The sequence below is a fragment of the Polyodon spathula genome, chromosome 8, assembly GCF_017654505.1.
Source record: "Polyodon spathula isolate WHYD16114869_AA chromosome 8, ASM1765450v1, whole genome shotgun sequence".
NCBI classification, from domain to species: Eukaryota; Metazoa; Chordata; class Actinopteri; order Acipenseriformes; family Polyodontidae; genus Polyodon; species Polyodon spathula.
In genome coordinates this window covers 4,032,699-4,052,962 of record NC_054541.1, presented here as the reverse complement: position 1 = coordinate 4,052,962, position 20,264 = coordinate 4,032,699, and the positions used below count along the sequence as shown (strand labels likewise).

The following is a 20,264-nucleotide window of genomic DNA, read 5'->3' as shown; positions in this document are numbered from 1 at the left end:
AAAATGTGTCTGTTATAATGTAAAACAAAAGATACTGTCTAGCTATCCATAAAACACTGAGTAGTACTCAAAGTTCAGAACAGGGTGGGTGTGCTTGTTCCCTGTGCCATTTTAACCAATAACAGCTGTCAAACTTATCAGGAAGGTAACATATTTTGTGAGATAAAGCTCATCTGAGACACATTCCCTATGAAATGGTCAGCAACATGGCCAAGATTTTTTCCAGCAGTTTGCGATGCCGGCTGCCAGTATTGGTGGCGATCTTTGAAGTTCTCCTTCTGGTGTTGTATGCCGTGTTTGTGACTTATGATGACAGCACAAACGCTGCTCTTCAAACCAACCAGACGGATCCTCTCCAGAACTCTGTGTACCACGTGTATCCTTTCTTTGTGGATGTGCAGGTCATGCTCTTCGTAGGATTTGGCTGCCTGCTTGCCTTCATGAAACGCTATGGCTTTGGAGGGATGGTCTTTAATTTCCTGACGGCCACGTTCGCCATCCAGTGGGCCGTCATCGTGCAAGGTTTCTTCCAGTTCTACCATGATGGAAAGATCCACGTGGGTGTCTTCAACCTTCTCAATGCAGAATTTGCATGCGCCGTGGTTCTCATTTCGTTTGGGGCCATCTTAGGTCGTACGAGTCCCATCCAGCTCCTGGTCATGGCTCTCCTAGAAGTCCCGATATTTGCAGTCACAGAATGGACCATCCTGAAATACCTGAAGATCAATGATGCTGGTGGCTCCATCTTGATCCATATCTTCGCTTGCTACTTTGGGCTTGGGGTGAGCGCCATCCTCTACCGGCCATGTCTTAATGAAGGCCATTCCAAAGAAGGCAGCACATATCAATCTGATCTCTTGTCGGTCTTGGGGACTCTCTTTCTGTGGGTCTTCTGGCCCTCCTTTAACTCTTCCCTGACCTTACCTGGAGATGACCAACACAGAGCCATCATCCACACCTTCATAGGACTCAGCTCTTCTACCCTGACAGCCTTCGCTCTTTCTGCACTGCTGAACAGAAGGGGCAAGCTAACCATGGCAGATATCCAGAATGTTACCCTAGCTGGTGGCGTCACAGTTGGAGCTTCTGTAGATATGATGATCAGTCCAGTAGGAGCGTTTGCATTAGGGATGATTGGATGTACAGCATGCATGCTGGGCTACAAATACCTGACACCCTTTATGGCCAAGAAGTTAAGAATCCAGGATCAATGTGGTATCCATAATCTGCATGGCTTGACTGGGTTAATTTCTACTATGGCTGTCATTATCTGCATCCTTATTGCTAGCGAAGATACTTACGGTCCAAGTCTATACCAGACATTCGCTCACCGCGCGCCAGTGGAAGGGGATCCCAGACTAAAGGAGCTGCAGGAGCTCATTCCTGGTTTGAACCCTGGGGAAGGTCGCAGTGCCTCGGAGCAGGCCCTTTATCAAGCCGCAGCACTGGGATTCTCGATTGGAGTGTCCGTTGCGGGGGGGCTACTGACCGGCCTGGTCCTGCGCTTACCTGTCCTTGCCCAGCCTCCTGATGAGTTCTGCTTTGACGACGCCCTTTACTTTGAGGTGCCTGAGGAGTTTGATAACAGTGTGCTGCCGACAAGTAACTATGACTTGGTGGCGATCAAAGACTGACACAGCGACTTTAGGGGAAGACAGTTGTATGATGAAGGTGTTATTTTAGTTTTTCTTACGTTTGATTGTGTTAAGTAACTTCTTACAAATGACAGTGTTGATTTGATCAACCTGTACCCCATCAGGATAAAGTGTGGACTTTTTAGAGCATTTTATAGTACTGGGGAAGCCACCCTGGATAACATCAACTGGCTATCCATAGTTATCCCTAAAAATAAGTGTTTGATGCAATCCAGGTGGATTCCTTGGTGCTGTAAAATGCTCTAATGAAACCCCACTGTGGCATGCTGTGTCGGTTAGTACCTTGAAGATTGACGTCTTTGTATATTGGTTAGAACTCTTGCACTTTGAATATTTTAAAATCTTTAATACTGCCTTTTATTACTATTATTAATACTTTAAAGGAGTTGTAATCAGTAAATATTAATTATTAGCATAATTAATATTACATTAGTTCTATCAGATATTTTTTAATCGATATTAAGAAATGTAAAAAGAAACTTCATGAATTTAATAACAAACATCTATTTTAGTATTTCTAAATTCAGCACTATCGACTCTTTGTTAGTTAAGGATAACTTACCTTTTATTTGCGTTATTAATAGGAGTTCTAAACAATATTTTAAAATGTATTGGCATTATTGATATGTTGTGCTGATAATCTTTCTGTTCTTAAATGTATTGTTGGAATATGCAAATATTTAAAAACAGCGCTAGAGTAAGATTGCAAGGATGTTGCAAATTCAATTTTAGTAATAAACTTAAAAGGGGAAAAAAAGTAAAAAAAAAAAAAAAATAAATAGTACTTTGCACCAGGTTTCATCAAAACTTTATTGCACCAAGTTTATTGCTTACATAGAATTGAATGACCCACACTCAGACTACCTTTGCTCCCTGAAAATCTTAACCTCCCTTAATCTTAACATCGTTTACAAAGGTTGATTTACTAAGAAGCTAAGTGTACTAGCAACTTCACTCAGGCGCCACCTCAGTTATTTTTTAGCTCTTTAAACCTGTTTAAACAATGTTGCTGCATTCTAAATTAAGACTACAGATTGTCCTTGCAGCCTTTTCAAACCCATTAGAAACTCTAAATGAATACTTCAAAAGAGCCGTATTGTGGACCTCAGTGAGCCATAAGTGGGTCAGCAGTGACCCGTTAGACCTTAGAGCAGAAACAGCAGAAGTCATATCATGTTAAAAATTATGATAATACTGTGGGCAGCGTTGGAGAAGTTACTTTTAAAAAGTAATCAATTACAGTTAGAAGTTACTAGAACAAAATTGTTACTAGCTACAGTTACAAATAGTTACTTCTCAGGCACAGTTTACATTTAACAGAGATGTATGTTTTTTGGTGTTGAGAGGCTGAAGCTCGAAAGATTCTGGCTATCCAAGATCCATATCCAACCCCCTTGCTCCTGTGACTGCATGGTCTAGCAAGATTATATGAAAGGGTGTTCCTGTAGGTTTGGCTGTTGAAGCACTTTCTGCTTCTCACGTTATGCATTAGCCATAGTCCCTTTTGTATGTAACTAAAGTAACTCTGACCCAATACAGTTACAGTTACAGGTTCATGCATAATGCAATTGAATAATGCATTATCTATTACTCCACAACACTGACTGTGTATTAAAAAGGGTCTAGTGACTTAGAATGCAGTACAATTGACATTTTATGAAGACCTGCTTATCAGATTAGTTTGGAATCATCATGATTTAGAGATTGATCATGTGCTGTGACATGTGATCCCTGCAGCATATACAGCTCTGGCCACAGGTTTAGCGTCACCCTATAGACTTAACACATGTTGCTTCATAAAGTCGAATGAAACCTGCTGAATAATGTTGCGTTGACATGTTGAATTACACGCCGCTTTGTAGTTCCCATATACTTAACAAAAAAACTGCCAAAAATTAAAAAATGTGGCATTAACAAACCTAACATGAAATCCTCTACTACTATCATAGCTTCCAGTGGATTTTTGCAATTTCATTTTGTAGTTTCTTTGTTTACATGATGTTAAATAAAATATCTAAATTATGTCCATATAGTTGTTGTTTTTTTTTTAAAATTATGTCTCAATCCTAAAATTCTAGATGATTAAACTTTTAGCCAGAGCTGTAAAGCTGCCTCAGTTTACTTAAGCATTGCTGTGGATCAGGCCCTCCTGTACCATGGTGGAGATGGCTGTCCCCATGGTGATAATGCACCCACTCACCTTGTCAGAGTGGCAGGCCAATAGGTTCAGGATCCTGAAAGAGACTTCAGGCACAAGTTCATTCCAAATAGTTAGTATGTTTGGGATGGACTTGAACTTGTCATCACAATCCTCTGTCTTCCTCTCTGCACCAGGGCTGTGTAACAGGAATGACTCAATAGATTAGCATCCCTAAAGACCAGCACCTTGTGGAGTCTATGCCAAGTCAAGGCTTAAATTAGTGTTTTTATTGCATAATACTGACACCGTGTGGTCAAATCTAGTTATGCAGTTTAATTTCACTAGATACTATTATATGCATTGTTTTAGACTTGCTAACAGATTATGATCAGCACTCAGATATTATTTACTTGTTTTGCGGTAGACCAGAAATAAAGGAATATGAAGAGGCAAGAGAGTAAACACAACAACTGCAGCAGAAACAGGTATATGATAGGAAACTGATTCAGTCTGTTTTTGTGATGTAAATCTGGACTCATATTTGATATTAGTTACTGTGTTTGTACAAAATCAAATGAAAACATATCTCTTCTGGCCAATGCAAATCTGATTATTTTGACTCCCCCCAGCACTACCTGATGGTCCCGTATTCTAATATACCGGCAGCACATGATTGGTGTGTGTTTTTTATTTTATTTTTCACTTTATTACTAGTTTTACATTTATATATACATTATTATAACAAGATGTAGGATGATGCTTTTAATGCCTGTATCATCAAATATATAGTGTAATATATGGGACAATAAAGAGCTGCTGCTTTTCATGTATTTATCACCATATTGAAATCCATACTTTTGAAATATATTTTGCAACATACTATATATTGTTTCTTGTATCGTACAATATATCTGGCAATCTCTGTGTACCGGTATGGTGACATCATATCATTTTCAATCTCCAGCATTCTTTTCCATATTAATTAACACTTCATTTTCTCAGGTTATAGTCAGATAACAGCTTTTCCTTTTTCATATTGAAATCAGGACGGGAGATTATGATCAATAATCTGTATGGGCCTCATAATAAAATGAGCTGCAGTTTATTTGCTCAGGTAATATAAGACACCTCAGTCGCCCTCTGCAGTTGAAAGGGTTTTGAAGTCAGTCCTGTTTGTTTCCATTCACGGCAGACAGACCAAGATGAAATTGCTTTGAAGTCTGTCAGTCAGCTAGAAACTCGTAACAGATAACTCTTCTCGGGTCAGTCAATATAAGAGTTGCGTGACTGCAGTCAATCCAGCATATGCTTGCAGCTCATATTCAGAGATTCATAATCATCAAGAAACAGCTTCACAGATTACAGAATATAATATAAAAGATGTATTGTGGCAGTCCATATCTGCAGTATCAGTTCAGTTTAAAAAAATCCAGTTCAGGTATATAAAAAGTGGTCTCAGACTACATGAAGATTGTAATATAAGAGAAGGCTGGTTCAGTTCATATCTACAGTGAGTAGCTGTGATCCATATTCAGCTGAGGTTGGTACTGTCCTCTTCTCTGTCTCACTGATGAATGTAATATAAGAGAAGATTGGTTGCCCTACTGTGGTCTATATTCAGATGTGCTTGACTAGCTGTGGTCAATATTCAGATGTGCTTGACTAGCTGTGGTCCCTATTCAGATGTGTTTGACTAGCTGTGGTCCCTATTCAGGTGTGCTTGACTAACTGTAGTCCATATTCAGATGTATATGACCAGCTGTGGTCCATATTCCGATGTATATGACCAGGTGTGGTCCATATTCAAATTTGCTTGACTAGCTGTGGTTCATATTCCGATGTGTATGACCAGCGGTGGTTCATATTCAGATGTGCTTGACTAGCTGTGGTCCATATTCAGATGTGCTTGACTAGCTGTGGTCCATATTCAGATGTGCTTGACTAGCTATGGTCCATATTCAGATGCGCTTGACTAGCTATGGTCCATATTCAGATGTGCTTGACTAGCTGTGGTCCCTATTCAGGTGTTCTTGACTAACTGTGGTCCATATTCAGATATATATGACCAGCTGTTGTTCATATTCAGATGCGGTTGGCGTAGTCCTTGTTCTCAGAGATGGCTTTGACCCTCTCAGACTCCACTGAGGCGTACAGGTCTGAGTGGAGGGAAGTAGTGTCTTCTGCTGGGTGGGCAGGCTCCTGGTTCTGGCTCCAACCAGACTCTGGGCCCAGTTTGACCCGTGGCAGAGTCATTACGTCAGAGTACTGGATCTGAGGAGAGTTGCGGCCGGACTGCGGTTTTGGAGCCTTCAGCTGCAGGTTGGCATAACAGTCCTGTCTTCTTCTAGAGTCCACCTGAGGAGGGAGAGAAATACGCACCTATTACGGTAAACTTGTTTTTAAAACTACGTCTCTTGACAACCAAACGTAGAGTGTAGTCTCAGCTGGGAATTGAGTATAAAAGCCCTATAATAAATGAGAGGAGTGCTACAGGTGAGCGAGTCTAGTATCAGGGTTAAACAGCGTTCAGATACTGAGGTCAGGCACAGGAAATGGAACAGTGCGGAGAGGGAAAGAGAGTTCTGAGAAACACACAACACCTGCAGCGCTTCTCATTTCCGCAGCATGCCACAGACACAATCCAGATCCTGAACAGACCACAAGCACTTATGTCACAAACACATATTTGTATCTAGGTCTTGAAACCCTCTTATCCAGTTGTGATTAAACTTTGTATGGGCCTCAACATTGAATTTGGTCATTTTTTTTAACAACAATCAACAATCAATTATCCACGGAGGAAATCTTCAAATTTCAGCTCAAAGAAATGTTTAAACCAGGTTTTCTAGTCAAGTTACAGGTGCATTGTTAAAAAAAAACAGCTGTAGACACCCTTAGAAAAGCATGCAGTTGTATGAGGACAAAGTTTAAAAAAGCATAGACAACCCAGAAATGATTTTTCCAAAGATTCAAGACGTGGGCCAAAACCCCCCCCCAAAAAAACTGTCCTCTAATGGGTGTGCGTTCGTTGTATCTACAGACACCGCCCCTCTCCCTCCCTCTCTCTGTCTCTCTCTCTTCCTCTCCCTCTCTGTCTCTCTACACACCTCAAACCCCACCTCAAAGTCGTTCTTTACTTTTTCAGTACCGCCTGCTCCAAAAGGAAATGAAACAGCTTCCTTCAGTGATACGAATTCAAACACAAACATCAAAAAGCCCTGAACATTCAAACGAAAACATCTTGTTGGAGATTGTGAATGAGACAGTCTTCATGTGTCTTCCCAGCACCTCCTCTAGCTCTGGGCTGTCTCTTAATTTACATCTCTGCTTCTCGCTTCGAGAGGCCTTTTTGACATATTTAGCTTAAACCTTCATTTATATAAAAAAAAAAAAAAAGGTAGAAAAAATATTTTACAAAGTTTTCGATATCTTCAGACTTTTAGTTGAAACATTTGTCAAAGTTTTTTTTTTTTTTAAGATTACTTTAGTATTGTTCCATTTTCTCAATGTCTTTCTATTGTAATGCAGTCCAGTGCTGCTTAATTATTAAGCTGTTCGTTACTGTTTGAACTAGTGGTATGTGTTTAGACACCAATGTAGAGGGAGGGAGTTAGAGAAAGTAGGTTGGCTTGGGGTAATATAACTTCAACTCTTTCAACACAGTTTCATAACTCTTTCAGAAACCTATAACTTGTATGGAACATGTCTACAAAAATTATACAGGGACGTGCCTGTCTGCTGTGTTGAGTGCAGTTGTTTTTCCTAGACTACACTAACATTCAGATTTTTCCTAGACCTCTTTAGCAGTCTCCAGTCTTGAAAGTATTACTCCCACTCCACCCTCTCCTCTCTTACCTGTATACAGGTGTAACTTTTTCCAGACAGACAAGTAAATGCTCTTTCCTAACTGAAGCAGGGACAGTGCTCTCACCTGTGGATTGGTTTTCTGCTGTTGTTGGCTATTAGTACTGGAGCTGTTCAGAGGGAATTCAGTCCCTGCAGATCAATAAGAAATAGTTAAGTCAACATGCACACATTCATTTATACAAATACCAGGACTGATGCAGTAGTGTGCAAATTTATAAGAACACCTCAAGATGTGTCATTTACATCCTTTATATACCTACTGGCATGAAAACCAATGGGGGTCAGAATTTCAATTCCCAGTCAGTAATCAATGATATAGAAACAATAGGCACTCATGTGTGAAAATGTTAGACCACTTTTACCATGTGTGGCTCTGTGTTCATTTTATCTTACTATTTTAAATGAATTGCATGTGTGGCCTATTAAAGTCATCAATTAAACAATGGGGTGTTGTAATGCATTTGCATGTGACTGTTTCTGAAAACTCAACACATTAGCCTGTTTTAAAAGTGCCCAGACTCATCACAGGTCTCTCTTTGCTCAACCTGGTTGGTTGCTAGCGATCTTACCTGCCGCAATCCACTACCAGGCAGAAATACTCTAATGATGCTTCTTAATAAACTGTGACAAGGTTATAGAGGTGTAAAGAAGAGCAGGCAGACACTCACGGCCCTGTGTGTAGTTGATGTTGCCATAGATGGGGTTCTCTTCCATGTCCTTCAGCTTCAGACTGAAACTGCAACCACAGCAGCAACATTGAGTAATTAGACAGGATGGGTAATATTCACTTGGGAAAAAATATTTGATTCACAGAGACAGTTGCTCATGATGTGCTCCACATTGTTAACTTCCCATGCTTCCTTTACTATACATTTTCTATAAATCAACAACGTTTTTTTTTGTTTTAATTTAGGCGTTGTCAATGATTTTACCCCATTTTTCTCCCCAATTTAGAATTGCCAATTGTGTTATTATTAATCCCGGTTCACTGCTGCAACCCTCTGGTGACTCGGGGAAATGATGGCTGACACACGTGTCCTCCGAAACGCGTTCCAAGCCGTCTTTTTCACATTGCAGATCCACAGGGAAGCCACTAGACCTATAGTGCCAGAGGACAACACAGATCTGAATGGCTCCACTGCAAACCTGTAGGTGCCCTATCAGCCACAGGGGTTGCTGGTGCATGGTGAACCGTGGATTACCCTGCCGACCTAAGCCCTCCCTACCAGGGCAATGACATAGCCTGGATTCGAACATGCCATCTCCAGGCTATAGGGCGTATCCTGCACTCCATGCGGAGCGCCTTTACTAGATGCGCCACTCGGGAACCCCCAATCAACAACCTTTTGATAGAAATTTTAGACAGTGAAACACTCTTCCTTAAAACAGTATTAGCGTCTTCAGGGAGCAGGGAATCCAAATGATACAGCAATCGATTATTAGGTACTGACCTCCTACGAAACCGAGGTAGGAATGTGTTGCCGCCCCCTAAAATGACAGAGAAAGAGAAAGTGGGCTTTATCACGGTTTATTAGTAGTGCAGTGCAGTGGGTGGAATTCACTGTAAGTGGGTTGCACGACTTGAGCGGTTTTAAAATAGACCCTGCTGTTTCTTTAAGAGATGTGAGCAGTCTGGCAGCACAATTTAGCTTGCATGTGAATCCATATCGGACGGTACTTTTTTATATGACTCCAGTCACGTTCTCTCTATCAAGCAATGACTAGTCAAAGACAGCACCATTACAATGAATACAGCGTTGTGTTTGAAAAATATGAATAACCTGAATCAAAGTGGAAGTTCAATTTGTTGAAAAATACAAATTTTCGTATGGTTATTTCGATTCACTTTTGTCATTTTGTATTTCACATCCTACTGTAGGCATCATTTGAACTTCTAAGGACACCCAGTACAGCAAGCTGCGATCGTTCGCCTGCCCTCCTGCCACACTCTGGTGGATGTAAAGCCTGGCCTACACAAGGAAATATTTTCTGGAGAAACGTTTCTTGGTGTCTGCTGCTTCAAGAAACAAAGAAGCATGTTTCCTGTACGAGACTTTGCATCCACTTTGAGAAACAGGATTCTGTAAACGTTTTGTGATTGACCAATCAGGAGAGACTTTTTGAGCAGAAGATGGCATTATGTGGACAGGTGCTAACTATATATAGATAAATCTTAGATAAATCTAGATAAATCTCCCACGTCCCAGGTCTCTTGCAGGTTTTCCTCCAGGATTTCTCTGTACTTTTCTGCATCCATTTTGCTCTATCTTCACAAGCTCCTGGCCCTGATGCAGAGAAGCATCCCCATAGCATGATGCTGCCACCAGCATGCTTCACGGTAGGGATGGTGTTCTCAGGACGACGTGCGGTATTAGGCTTGTGCCAAACATAGCACTTAGCGTTGAGGCCAAAAAGCTCTATTTTGGTCTCATCAGACCATAGAATCATCTTCTCCTTGGTTTCACATTCTCCCACATGCCTTCTGGCAAACTCTAGCCAAGATTTGATTTGGATTTTTTCAACAATGGCTTTCTTTTTGCCACCCGGGCTATTGTTGCCGTATGCAGTGTCTCCCAGCTCAGCCATGGAAGACTGTAACTCCTTTAGAGTTGCCATCGGCCTCTTGGTGGCCTCCCTGACTAGTGCCCTTCTTGCCCGGATACTAAGTTTTTGAGGACAGCCTGTTGTAGACAGATTCACAGTTGTGCCATATTCTCTCCATTTCTTAATAATGGACTTTACTATGCTCCGGGGGATATTCAGTGCCTTGGAAATGTTCTTATGTTTTACCCCTGATTGGTGCTTTTGAAGAACCTTATTCCGGATTTGCTTTGAATGTTCCTTTGTCTTCATGATGTAGTTTTTGTTCGGAAATGTACTAACCAACTGTGGGACCTCCCAGAGACAGGTGTATTTAACCTGAAAACACCTTAATTGCACACAGGTGGACTCCATTCAACTAATTATGTGACTTCTTAAGACAATTGGTTGCACCAGAGCTTATTTAGGTGTGTCATAGCAAAGGGGGTGAATATTTATGCAATCAATTGTTTTCTGTTTTACATTTGTAATTAATTTAGAACAATTTGTAGATTTTATTTTTCACTTTGACATTATGGACTTTTATTGTGTTGATCAGTGGCAAAAACTCCTAATTAAATCAATTTTGATACCGTGTTATAACACATTAAAATATGGAAAAGTTCAAGGGGGTGAATACGTTTGAGAGCCACTGTAGATAGATAGACAGACAGACAGATAGATAGGAATTGTCTTGCAATGTACACTGAAGGCTCTTCGTGTATGCTGGGCCTAGTGCATACACAAGTAAGAAATACCACATAGAACAGATAAACTTGTATAAAATCAACCATGGGTCTGATTGTGTAATGTTATTATTCGCCCTCAGTGTGACAGATGGACAGACAGGCATAATCAGTGCATAAGGGTCCATGAGGATGCTAAAAACAAGAACTGGAAGTTCTTCAGCACAATGACAGGGGGACTAGCTGTAATATTGCTTGTAATAATGAAGACAGTGGATTTTAAGCCTTGCCTAGGAATTCTTAAATACAAACACACTTGCTTTTGGACTCCTTTTGGTTGGATAATGAGATTGCTTTTCATTACCTGTGGTGCACTGGGAGAGACAGCACAAGATGTTCAAACACAGAGACAGGATTAGAAGACAGCCAATCACAGCTACCACTACCCACAGCTGATAGGATCCCAGGAAAGCCCCGTAACCTGGAGGATGAATCACAGAGTCAGGAATCGGAGAGAGAGCTAATCACACATTCGGGATCAGAAATGCACGTTTGTATTTGGAGTGGCACCAAATAGTCGGCTAGAAAAGTGAGAATTGACCTCAGAAACAGGTAGTGGAACGATCACACATTTCAATTTCAAAACAGCAGCAATGTAGCAAGAGCCAACTTATTACCAACTACAAACTGTGTGTGTGTGTGTTTAGAGTGTACACTAGTAGCAAACCAATAATGTCAATATTTGAATTGTATTCAGAAGTTTGAGTTGAAACAGAAAGTAGTTGTGAAGGGTTCAGATGGATGGACTAAGAATGTAATATATAAATGACAATTTAGCACACTAACAAATAGTTTGAAAGGATTCCATGCAGTTTTCAAAGTGCAGTGCAGTAAAGTGTTATAAAAGACATTCACAAATAGAGCATTATCAAATGCTTGGTTTATTAATATTTGTGAAAGTGACGACTGCTTGAATATTTTTACAAGGGGTTCTCAAGATAAATATAAGTACCGACAGACAGACAGACAAAACAGACAGACTAAAGCAAAATGGTTCTTCGCAAGTTTCATTGCAATTGGGCAAGCAGTTCTCTACATATATACAAAACTTAAATGACACAGAATGGTCAGACAGACTGGGTGACAAACTGACAGAATTATTACCATTGACAAACACAGGAGAACGTTCAAAAAGTACGCAAAAGCTGCACATTTTTCTTGCAATCGTTTTAATTGAATGATGGGGTCTGACTTTAGCGCAATAACAGGAGTCACAAACTGTGCACACTCACAGGCTGTCTGCAAGTCTTATGTGTACTGGAAAGACAACGCATGTTTAAAACTAATATTTAGTTCCTGGCTGAGACAAAAAAAACTGGACCTGTTGGCAGTACCTGATAACCAGAGCAATGCAAAAGCAGAATTTCCATAAAAGCAATCAAGGCTAAATCCAGGGAGTACAAAACACTTTGAATAAATTAGAAACACCCCTGTTTAAAAGATTGAAGTATCATACTTCTGTTTGCAGACCTCTATATATTTTTGTATTATTCTTTTTTTGTGTATATGGTGATGTGAACAGCTATGGAATAGTATTGAGTTCAAGGAAGCTCCAGCCACCGTGACTGAAGCAGACAATGCAGGGCTGCAGATGAGCTCTGTTCTGATCGGGTAGTTTAGCATTTGAAATGTGCACGTTGTCACTGTAGCAAACCCTGTGTAGCTGCTGCAGTTTGGTGTTTTTGCGGCACAAACATCCGGCGTTCATTTGGTAAAACCCTGTTGCTTGGTTGTGTTTTTATTTAAAAACTTGAAGATATGGTTATAAAAACACTTCACTGTAAAAGGAGCACAAGGGGCACACACAAAACTATAGCAAACCCTCTACTGTGAAAACTCTCTATAAAGGCCAGCTGAAGGACCAACCAAATGTGGCCTCAATAGCTGGATGACCTTCATACTGATGGTACAGAGGATTTTTCATAACAAACTTATAATACAACATTTTGATTGGGTAAAGCTTCTTAGTTTGACCATTTATTGAACTGGTGAACACTTTAATGCGGTCTGGTGAAGATATTGTATGCAAGCTGTTCTAATGTTCTAATTCTAGGGCCCTGCAGAACATACTCTACAGTGGGTGGCTCTTGAGTCTTATGAGCTCCATGCAAGGCTCTGAATGGTTTGAAAAGACTACGTGCAATCAGTACTCTGGTAAAAGCAAATACAGTGAAATGCAATGCAATACAGTGACATGCAGTGAAATACAGTGAAATGCACTGCAATGCAGCGAAATACAGTAAAACCAACACGTTTAAGAGGACCCGTTTAATGAGCACAAACGCACTGTCCTGAATATGTGTGTTGGGGTGACTGGAATAAACATCTATTTTGTATCTCTCTCTTTTTTAATTGCTGTTATTCAGTAAGCTATTGAGTTTTTGTAAACTTATTTTATGTCATAGTCCATATTTATATGAAAGTAATCTCTAAATCTCAAGTTACTTCAACACAATTGTAACTAGTTACAGCAACCTTTTATTTAGAAATTTTATTTCATTTGTTACAGTAACAAATAGTTATTTCGCAGCAGCTAGACATATATATATATATATAATTATATATATATAATAGTCATGTGTATATATATTAGAATATATATATATATATATATATATATATAGGGTTTGGTCAGGCTGCAGCTCGAAATATTCTGTGAAGATCCAGCAATCGAACCCCCTTGTTCCTCATCTGACACCCTTTTCCAGCAGGATGATATGAAAAGTGCGTTCGTGTGACATGCAGGGTTTGACTTGCACTGTTGAAGCGCTTTCTGATTTCCGCGTCATGCATTAACCACAGTACTTCTTATAACGTTAACTAAAAGTGACCTCATTACTGTTTTACATAAAATGTAATCTGTTACCACTTCTTGTTACTTGACCGAAAAGGATCCACTACAGTTGTAAGTTACTGGAAAATGTAATCAGATTACAGTAATGCATTACTTCCCAATAGTGAGTGTATTTGAGGGAACAATAGTGTTTTTTGACATTGCTTAATGTATTAAACCAGGGCCCTCTCTTTTACTGAAACAGACACCCTTAATGTTAGATGTTTGATTTGCAGAGCTGTGGTACACAAAGAACAGCCTGCCTTACAGGGATGGAAATAAGACTCCTATTGCATTTCAGTTTTCTCTTCTCAAAAGTATTCAAATTCACTGTTTTATTTTCTAATAGTTTGTTTTGTCTCAATCAAATATTCAAACAGGACAGTTTAAAACAAACAAAATGTTTGGCAGTTTACAGCATGTCGAAGTGTAATTTACCAGATGTTTGCTATGGTTGGGACAGCCCTTCTAAAAGCCCATGGTAAAAGCCCAACAACGTGTAATAAATCATAGATAAACCATAGCAAACCACAGAGGTATGGCAAACCAACACAAAACCATGGGAAAAGCATAATAAGGAAATAAAATTGAAGGTGATTTTACTTTGCCCTCAATAGGAGCAAATGTGGACTATAAATATGCGGCCTCAGTTGTAGTCTTTGGTGGTCTTTGAGATTATACTGTATTTGATTTCTCTTTTTTTGTTTGTTTGTTATTATATAATAGTTAGATTTGTTTTTGGTATCTGTTTATAAATTGCCTTACAAGTTTCTTGTAAAGGATCAACCGCAGGAGATAAAACACAAACAGACTGTTAATAATGTACTTGTCAGTACCATAAAACTCCATGTTCCATTGCACACCCTTTTTACATTTAGTGCTGAAAACGGTGTCAATAGAAATCATCCATGGGGAGCAAGCAAGCTGGATTCATTAAGTGCGGCGGTACTTAGTTCCGCCACTGTTAAGATTATTAAAATAGACCACCTTCGCCACAAGTAACGTTTTCATTACACTTATCCGCTGAAAGAGGATCAGTTGGTTGTTTAATGTTTGCAAATAGAGTTCACTCATCACTTACAGAAAACATTACCCGAGCCCAGGATAAAATAGCAGAAGTTTCACACACTTACCTGGACAGCAAGATGTGCAGTTGTTATTGACACCAGTTGCCATTTCATATACTGGCCCCGAACGATCTCCAAAAAGTTAGCCGGACCTTTTTGTAAAGGAGGCTAGCCACTCATACTTTCCTTAATGAATTGTTTTCAATATTTCAATACATATAGATATACATGTAAACATACAGTTATATAATGTGCTGGCTAAAGCTTTGCTCTACAGTGCTGAGACCCCAGAATGGTGGTGTCTTTTGCAGGTGCAGGCTTGGTTTTTTTTTTTCTTGCTGTCTTGCTCAATACAGTTTGAAGACTGAGCAAAACCAAAAACTGCAGCAAACCGCATCTCTTCCTGAGAGGGAGAGAGAGACAATAGGTTGCGGAAATGGATCATCGTATTGTTTTCTTCTTTCAAAATGCTGGCAGGCACACACTATGTGAACACCCGTTCACACTTCTGTGCACACCTGACCTGAACCACCTCTGCTAGCTACTCACTTCAGCCTGACTATCGTCTGAGTCGGACTGTGTGATGTGGGTTTTGTCCATAGTCTGGTGGGCTAGGTTGAGACCACTACAATTTTCCAGCGGGTCTCCCGAGTTAAAGGGTGTGCAAAATGAACTAATTTTCCCACCTACATTCATGTAATTAGTTTCCAGTTTTCTGTTTATCACATCCTTGAAAGTTTTGTTTGTAAATTTTCAGCTCAGCCTGGTTCATGGCAATTTTTCTCTATTAAAGTTCATCTCAAGATGCTTCCAGTTAGTTCCCCTCAGAGGCTTTTTGCATCATTACTGTGAGTCCCAAAGCACTGTTTAATAATCTAAGAGAGTATTTAGAAAACACACTTTAAAAACAGTCCTTAAGAAAACATTCCTTAAATCAATCTTTAAAGGTTTAATAATAGGGACCATTGTCTATCAATCTACACAGGTAAAACTAAGGAGCTGATTTGTTCATCCTATAGCCTGATTTTATTGGAGCATTGTACAACACTGATTGCATCAACTACCTGTCTGTGATGATTCCTTCGCTGATGTCCACATGGTGATTGTGTCAATATTTTGAACGTTAGTTTATTACCATAACCCTAGTTCCCTGAAAAGAATGACAACGATTACCAAATGAGAAGAGCCCTCTCTGACCGTCAGTCACTGAGCATATATAAAACAGCTGCCCTGTCAGGGCCCTGCTGTGAGGAGGAAGTCCCTCCCACCTCCTGTTGAAGAGGGTCATCCTCACACTAGCATATCACCATTTTCTTTCATTTTTCTTCGAGGTCAGCTGGGGACACAACCTCGATCGGTAATGGTTGTCATTCTCTTTCAGGGAACCAGGGTTATGGTAATAACCGAACACTCCCTTTCAATGGAATGACAACCATTACCAAATGGGAAGCTGTACCAAAGCTGTTGTGGCTTCAGATTACCAACAGTACAGCCTCACGGCAATAGCCACAGAGCCCTCATGATGCCTAAGGGCATGCTGCCTGCAACACCCTACAGCCCAGAGAGGGCCTTGCTCGGTTTGCAACATCAAGGCGGTAAAAACACGCAAATTTTTAACTACCTGTCCATTCAGTAGCATTGCAAAGCTCATCCAAGGAGGCGCCATGAACGAAAGCACACGAAGTCGCTTGGCCCCTGGTAGAATGGGCCGTAATGTCCCTCGGCGGGGGAGTCCATCTGTTCATACGCCAAGCGTTAGACGTTGCTTCATAGGGCCTGACCTCTAGAGCGGGACCCATAGCAGACAAACAGCTGGTTGGACTGTCTTGAGGACGCTGTTCTATCTAGGTAACAGCGCAGAGCCCGGACCGGGCAAAGCGTGTGCTGTCTACGGTCCTCCTCTGACTCGTGCGGGGGAGGTCTGAAAGTTTCCAAAACCACTGGTTGCTTAAACTATGGAATGATGAAACCACCTTTGGATTTGTTCTTAATGTTACCCGCGAGTCCTTCGCAGTGAAAGCCATACATGTGTCATCGATGGACAGCGCATGAAGCTCACTTACTCGTCTGGCAGATGTAATGGCTATTAAAAATGCCAACTTCAATGAAACAGGGCACAATTCTGCTGATGCTCTGGGCTCAAATGGGGGACCCATAAGGATCCGCAGTACCAGTTCCAGATCCCACTTGGGGACCATACTTTTTATGGGAAGACAAAGCCTCCGAGCCCCTTTAAGAAATTGCACTGCCAGGAAGTGTGCTCCAGGGGACACAGAGTCAATTTTATCGTGGCACACTGATATTGCTGCCAGGTATACCTTCAGAGTGGATGCAGATTTTCCCGCATCAAAGAGGTGTTGTAAGAAGGTTAGTATTGTCTCAATAGGGCAGGTTACCAGATTGTGACCTTCAGCAAGGCACCAGTCTTGGAAAACTTTCCATTTATATGTATCCTGGACTCTAGTGCTCGGCGCCCTAGCAGACTGTAGTGTCTCTACCACTGCATCTGGCAAACCTCGTCTGAATAGACGGCTCCATTCAACGGCCAGACCCAGAGTTGCATCTGGGCCATAATAACCCATCTGCTTGGCTCAGATGGTCCTTGTGCAACTGGTGCTGCCACGGTTGACCCAACAACTTGTTGGAGAGAAGAGCAAGCCAGGGGCACCTTGGCCATCTGGGTGCAACCAGCAAAGCCTGTGCTCTCTCCACCCTGATCCTTTCTAGTTTCAGGGGTAATAGTGGTAGCAGAGGAAATGCATACAAGAGCCCCTGTGGCCAGGGGTGAGCTAGCGCATCTACTCCCAGCGGGCCCCCCTCGTCTCTCTCCATGGAGAACCATAGGGGCAATGAGTGGACTCGGCTGTGGTGAAGAGGTCGACTCATGCCGGTCGAAACCTCTCCCAAATCTGTTTCACCACTTGAGGATGCAGTCTCCATTCTGTGCTGTCTGGAGCTCTTATGGACAGGAGGTCTGCTGCCTTGTTGTCCACACTGGGGAGGTGAACTGCCCTGATGGAACACAAGTTTCTGTGCGTCCAGGACAGGAGTCTGTGTGCTGCGTGGTGAAGGCCTGGCGAGTGCAGGCAGCCTTGGTGGTTTATGTAGGCTACCACTGTAGTATTGTCTGTCCAGACCAGCACATGTTTGTGCACTAACATGTTCTGGCGAAAATGAGATAACGCCAGGGCTACTGCCTGCAGCTTTTGGGTATTTATGTGTGCCTGCTGCCAATGTCCCTTCCACTGACCTCTTATTCCCCTCCCATTTCAGACCGCTCCCCAGCCCAGACTGGAGGTGTCCATAGTGACAACTTCCTTTCTGTGAGGGGATCTGAGGCGCAGATTGCCAGGACAGAGCCACCACTCCAGTGTCTTCCAGCATTGTCTGGACACTCGCACCAGCCGGTGTCGATCTGGGTATACCTTGAGTGTATGTATCCAGGGTTGAAGCAGACGTATTCTCAGCAGCCCTAAGGGAAGGATTCTCAAGGCGGCTGCCATCAGCCCCAACAACCTTTGAAATATCTTGACCTGTGGGAGAGCATCCTCTCTGAATAGGGAGAGTGTGACTTCCAACGACCGAATCCTGTCTTCCGACAGTGAGGCAAGCATGCTCACAGAGTTCAGTTTGATCCCCAGGAACACTGTGGACTGAGATGGTACGAAGTTGCTCTTCTGTTGATGCATGGAGACCCTAAACTTTATCAAATGATCTATGACCTGCTTGATGTGCGCCTCTGCGCGTGCTTTGGAACGCGTGCAAACTAGCCAATTGTCCAGATAGTTCAGGATCCGAATACCCCGCAGCCTGAGTGGAACCGGTGCTGCATCCATGCACTTTGAAAATGTGCGGGGCGCCAGCGAGAGGCCAAATGGCAGCAGGCAGAATTTGTATGCATTGCCTTGAAAGGCGAAGTGCAGATACTTTCTGTGCACGGGACAGATTGGAACATGGAAGTAGGCATCTTGCAGGTCGATCAATGTGAACCAGTCACCCAGCTGGACGTTCTAGAGGATACGCTGTGTGGTCAGCATGTTGAACTTCCTTTGTTTGAGGAACATGTTGAGGACCCTGAGGTCCAGAACAGGTCTGGGTGCAGCCTTGCCATGGGTCGTGTCCAGTGTTCAGCCAGCCAGGGAGGGGGAGGGGAGGGGGGGGGGGGGGGTTGTGAGGGGAGGGGAGGGGGGGGGGGGGGGTGGCAGCCGGGCCCCTCCTGGGCAGTCTCCCTTGGGCTTGGGAGGGAGCTCATCTTTCTTAGGCTCTGGCCTTGGTCTCCAGCCTTAGAACAGGTTCCCCCTGGCTGGCGGTGGTCCCTTACCGCCGGCTCTTCCTCTGCCTGCTTGAGTTGGAGGGCGGTGTTCAGGCCCAGTTGCCCCTGCAGGCTGTGAAGGCCACTTTGGGCACTGGTGGTAGGCAGGGAGGCGAGAGAACTTTGAAGCGACCTCTGTGGCCTTGTGGGACCTCTCAAGGCTGACATCAATGGTCATTCCAAAAGTTTGCCCCGGTGATTGGGGGCATCTAATAACGCCACCTTTTCGGTCTCCACAACCTTGGCCTGCATTAGCCATAGGTGTCAATGCCGCTAGAGACCTGCCTGATGCCTGACCTAACTCCCCCATTAGGTCGGTCATTGCCCTTGTTACTGCCTGTAGCTCCCCCGCGTCCATCTCAGTTGCCCATTCCTGCAGCCTCTCAGCCAGCTGCGACTGGTACAGGACCAGTATGGCCATTGCATTGGCCGTCCAGACTGATAATGCCGCTGACGCATATGCTTTCTTGAGCATAGCGTCAGTAGTCCTACAGGGCTTGGATGGGCAACCGCTGTGGCCTGCCCAACTGAAGTGGCGGGGTCAGATATGTCCGCCCTCGACGCTGTAAAATACAGCTTGTCTGGACTTGGGGGTCTGTGTGGGGCCGAGGATGGAGAGCGGGAGCGGGAGTGGGGAAGCTGGGGCTGCCCGGGGGAAGGGGGCAGTGTACCCTGCGACTTTAAGAGGGTATCCAACATGGCCTGCTGAGCCCTCACCATCTCCACTAGCTCTTGAAAGCACCGTTCAGTTGAGCTTTGGCGCCTCTGCAGCGATCCTGACGGAGAGCGCCTTATATATGCTCAGTGATTGACGGTCAGAGAGGGCTCTTCCCATTCGGTAATGGTTGTCATTCCACTTGAAAGGGAACAAGCAGTTCTCAAAATGAGACTGCTATTGGCAAAAGATGATCAGCATATGCAATACGTTTCAGGCGTCCCATAGGCTCCTCGTGGTCAGATTCAGCTAACAATGAAGTCACACAATAGCAGTGGAACTTCACTTGTCTGCTCTTGTTTGACCCCACCTAAACTACTATAGCAGGAGAGGGGAAAGACGAATTACA

General features: G+C 42.6%; 2 protein-coding genes across 2 annotated transcripts; one reads left to right on the top strand and one right to left on the bottom strand.

Moving 5' to 3' along the window:
* The first annotated feature begins 206 nt into the window (after window positions 1-206).
* On the top strand, window positions 207-1,634 carry LOC121320160 (ammonium transporter Rh type B-like). The gene has a single exon (XM_041258418.1). It carries the CDS (start codon window positions 207-209, stop codon window positions 1,632-1,634), a length of 1,428 nt encoding a protein of 475 aa, XP_041114352.1.
* A 2,791-nt stretch (window positions 1,635-4,425) lies between these two features.
* Window positions 4,426-19,621, bottom strand: LOC121320159. Its single transcript, XM_041258416.1, has 7 exons — window positions 19,535-19,621; window positions 19,392-19,446; window positions 11,293-11,409; window positions 9,114-9,150; window positions 8,331-8,398; window positions 7,727-7,791; window positions 4,426-6,150 (listed from the first exon to the last, which is right to left on the bottom strand). The coding sequence occupies exons 1-7, from the start codon at window positions 19,619-19,621 to the stop codon at window positions 5,878-5,880; spliced, it is 702 nt and encodes a 233-aa protein (XP_041114350.1). The 3' UTR covers window positions 4,426-5,877.
* Window positions 19,622-20,264: the final 643 nt, after the last annotated feature.

What these genes read in the sequence shown, in the direction of transcription:
- LOC121320160 (XM_041258418.1), top strand. Translation starts at nt 207, where the DNA reads ATGGCCAAGATTTTTTCCAGCAGTTTGCGATGCCGGCTGCCAGTATTG.
- LOC121320159 (XM_041258416.1), bottom strand. Translation starts at nt 19,621, where the DNA reads ATGGCCATACTGGTCCTGTACCAGTCGCAGCTGGCTGAGAGGCTGCAG. An exon ending in TCTCTCCCAGTGCACCACAG is followed by an intron (nt 9,151 to 11,292) that starts GTAATGAAAAGC and finishes CTGTCATTTTAG; the next exon opens with GGGGCGGCAACACATTCCTA. An exon ending in CATCAACTACACACAGGGCC is followed by an intron (nt 7,792 to 8,330) that starts GTGAGTGTCTGC and finishes ATTGATCTGCAG; the next exon opens with GGACTGAATTCCCTCTGAAC.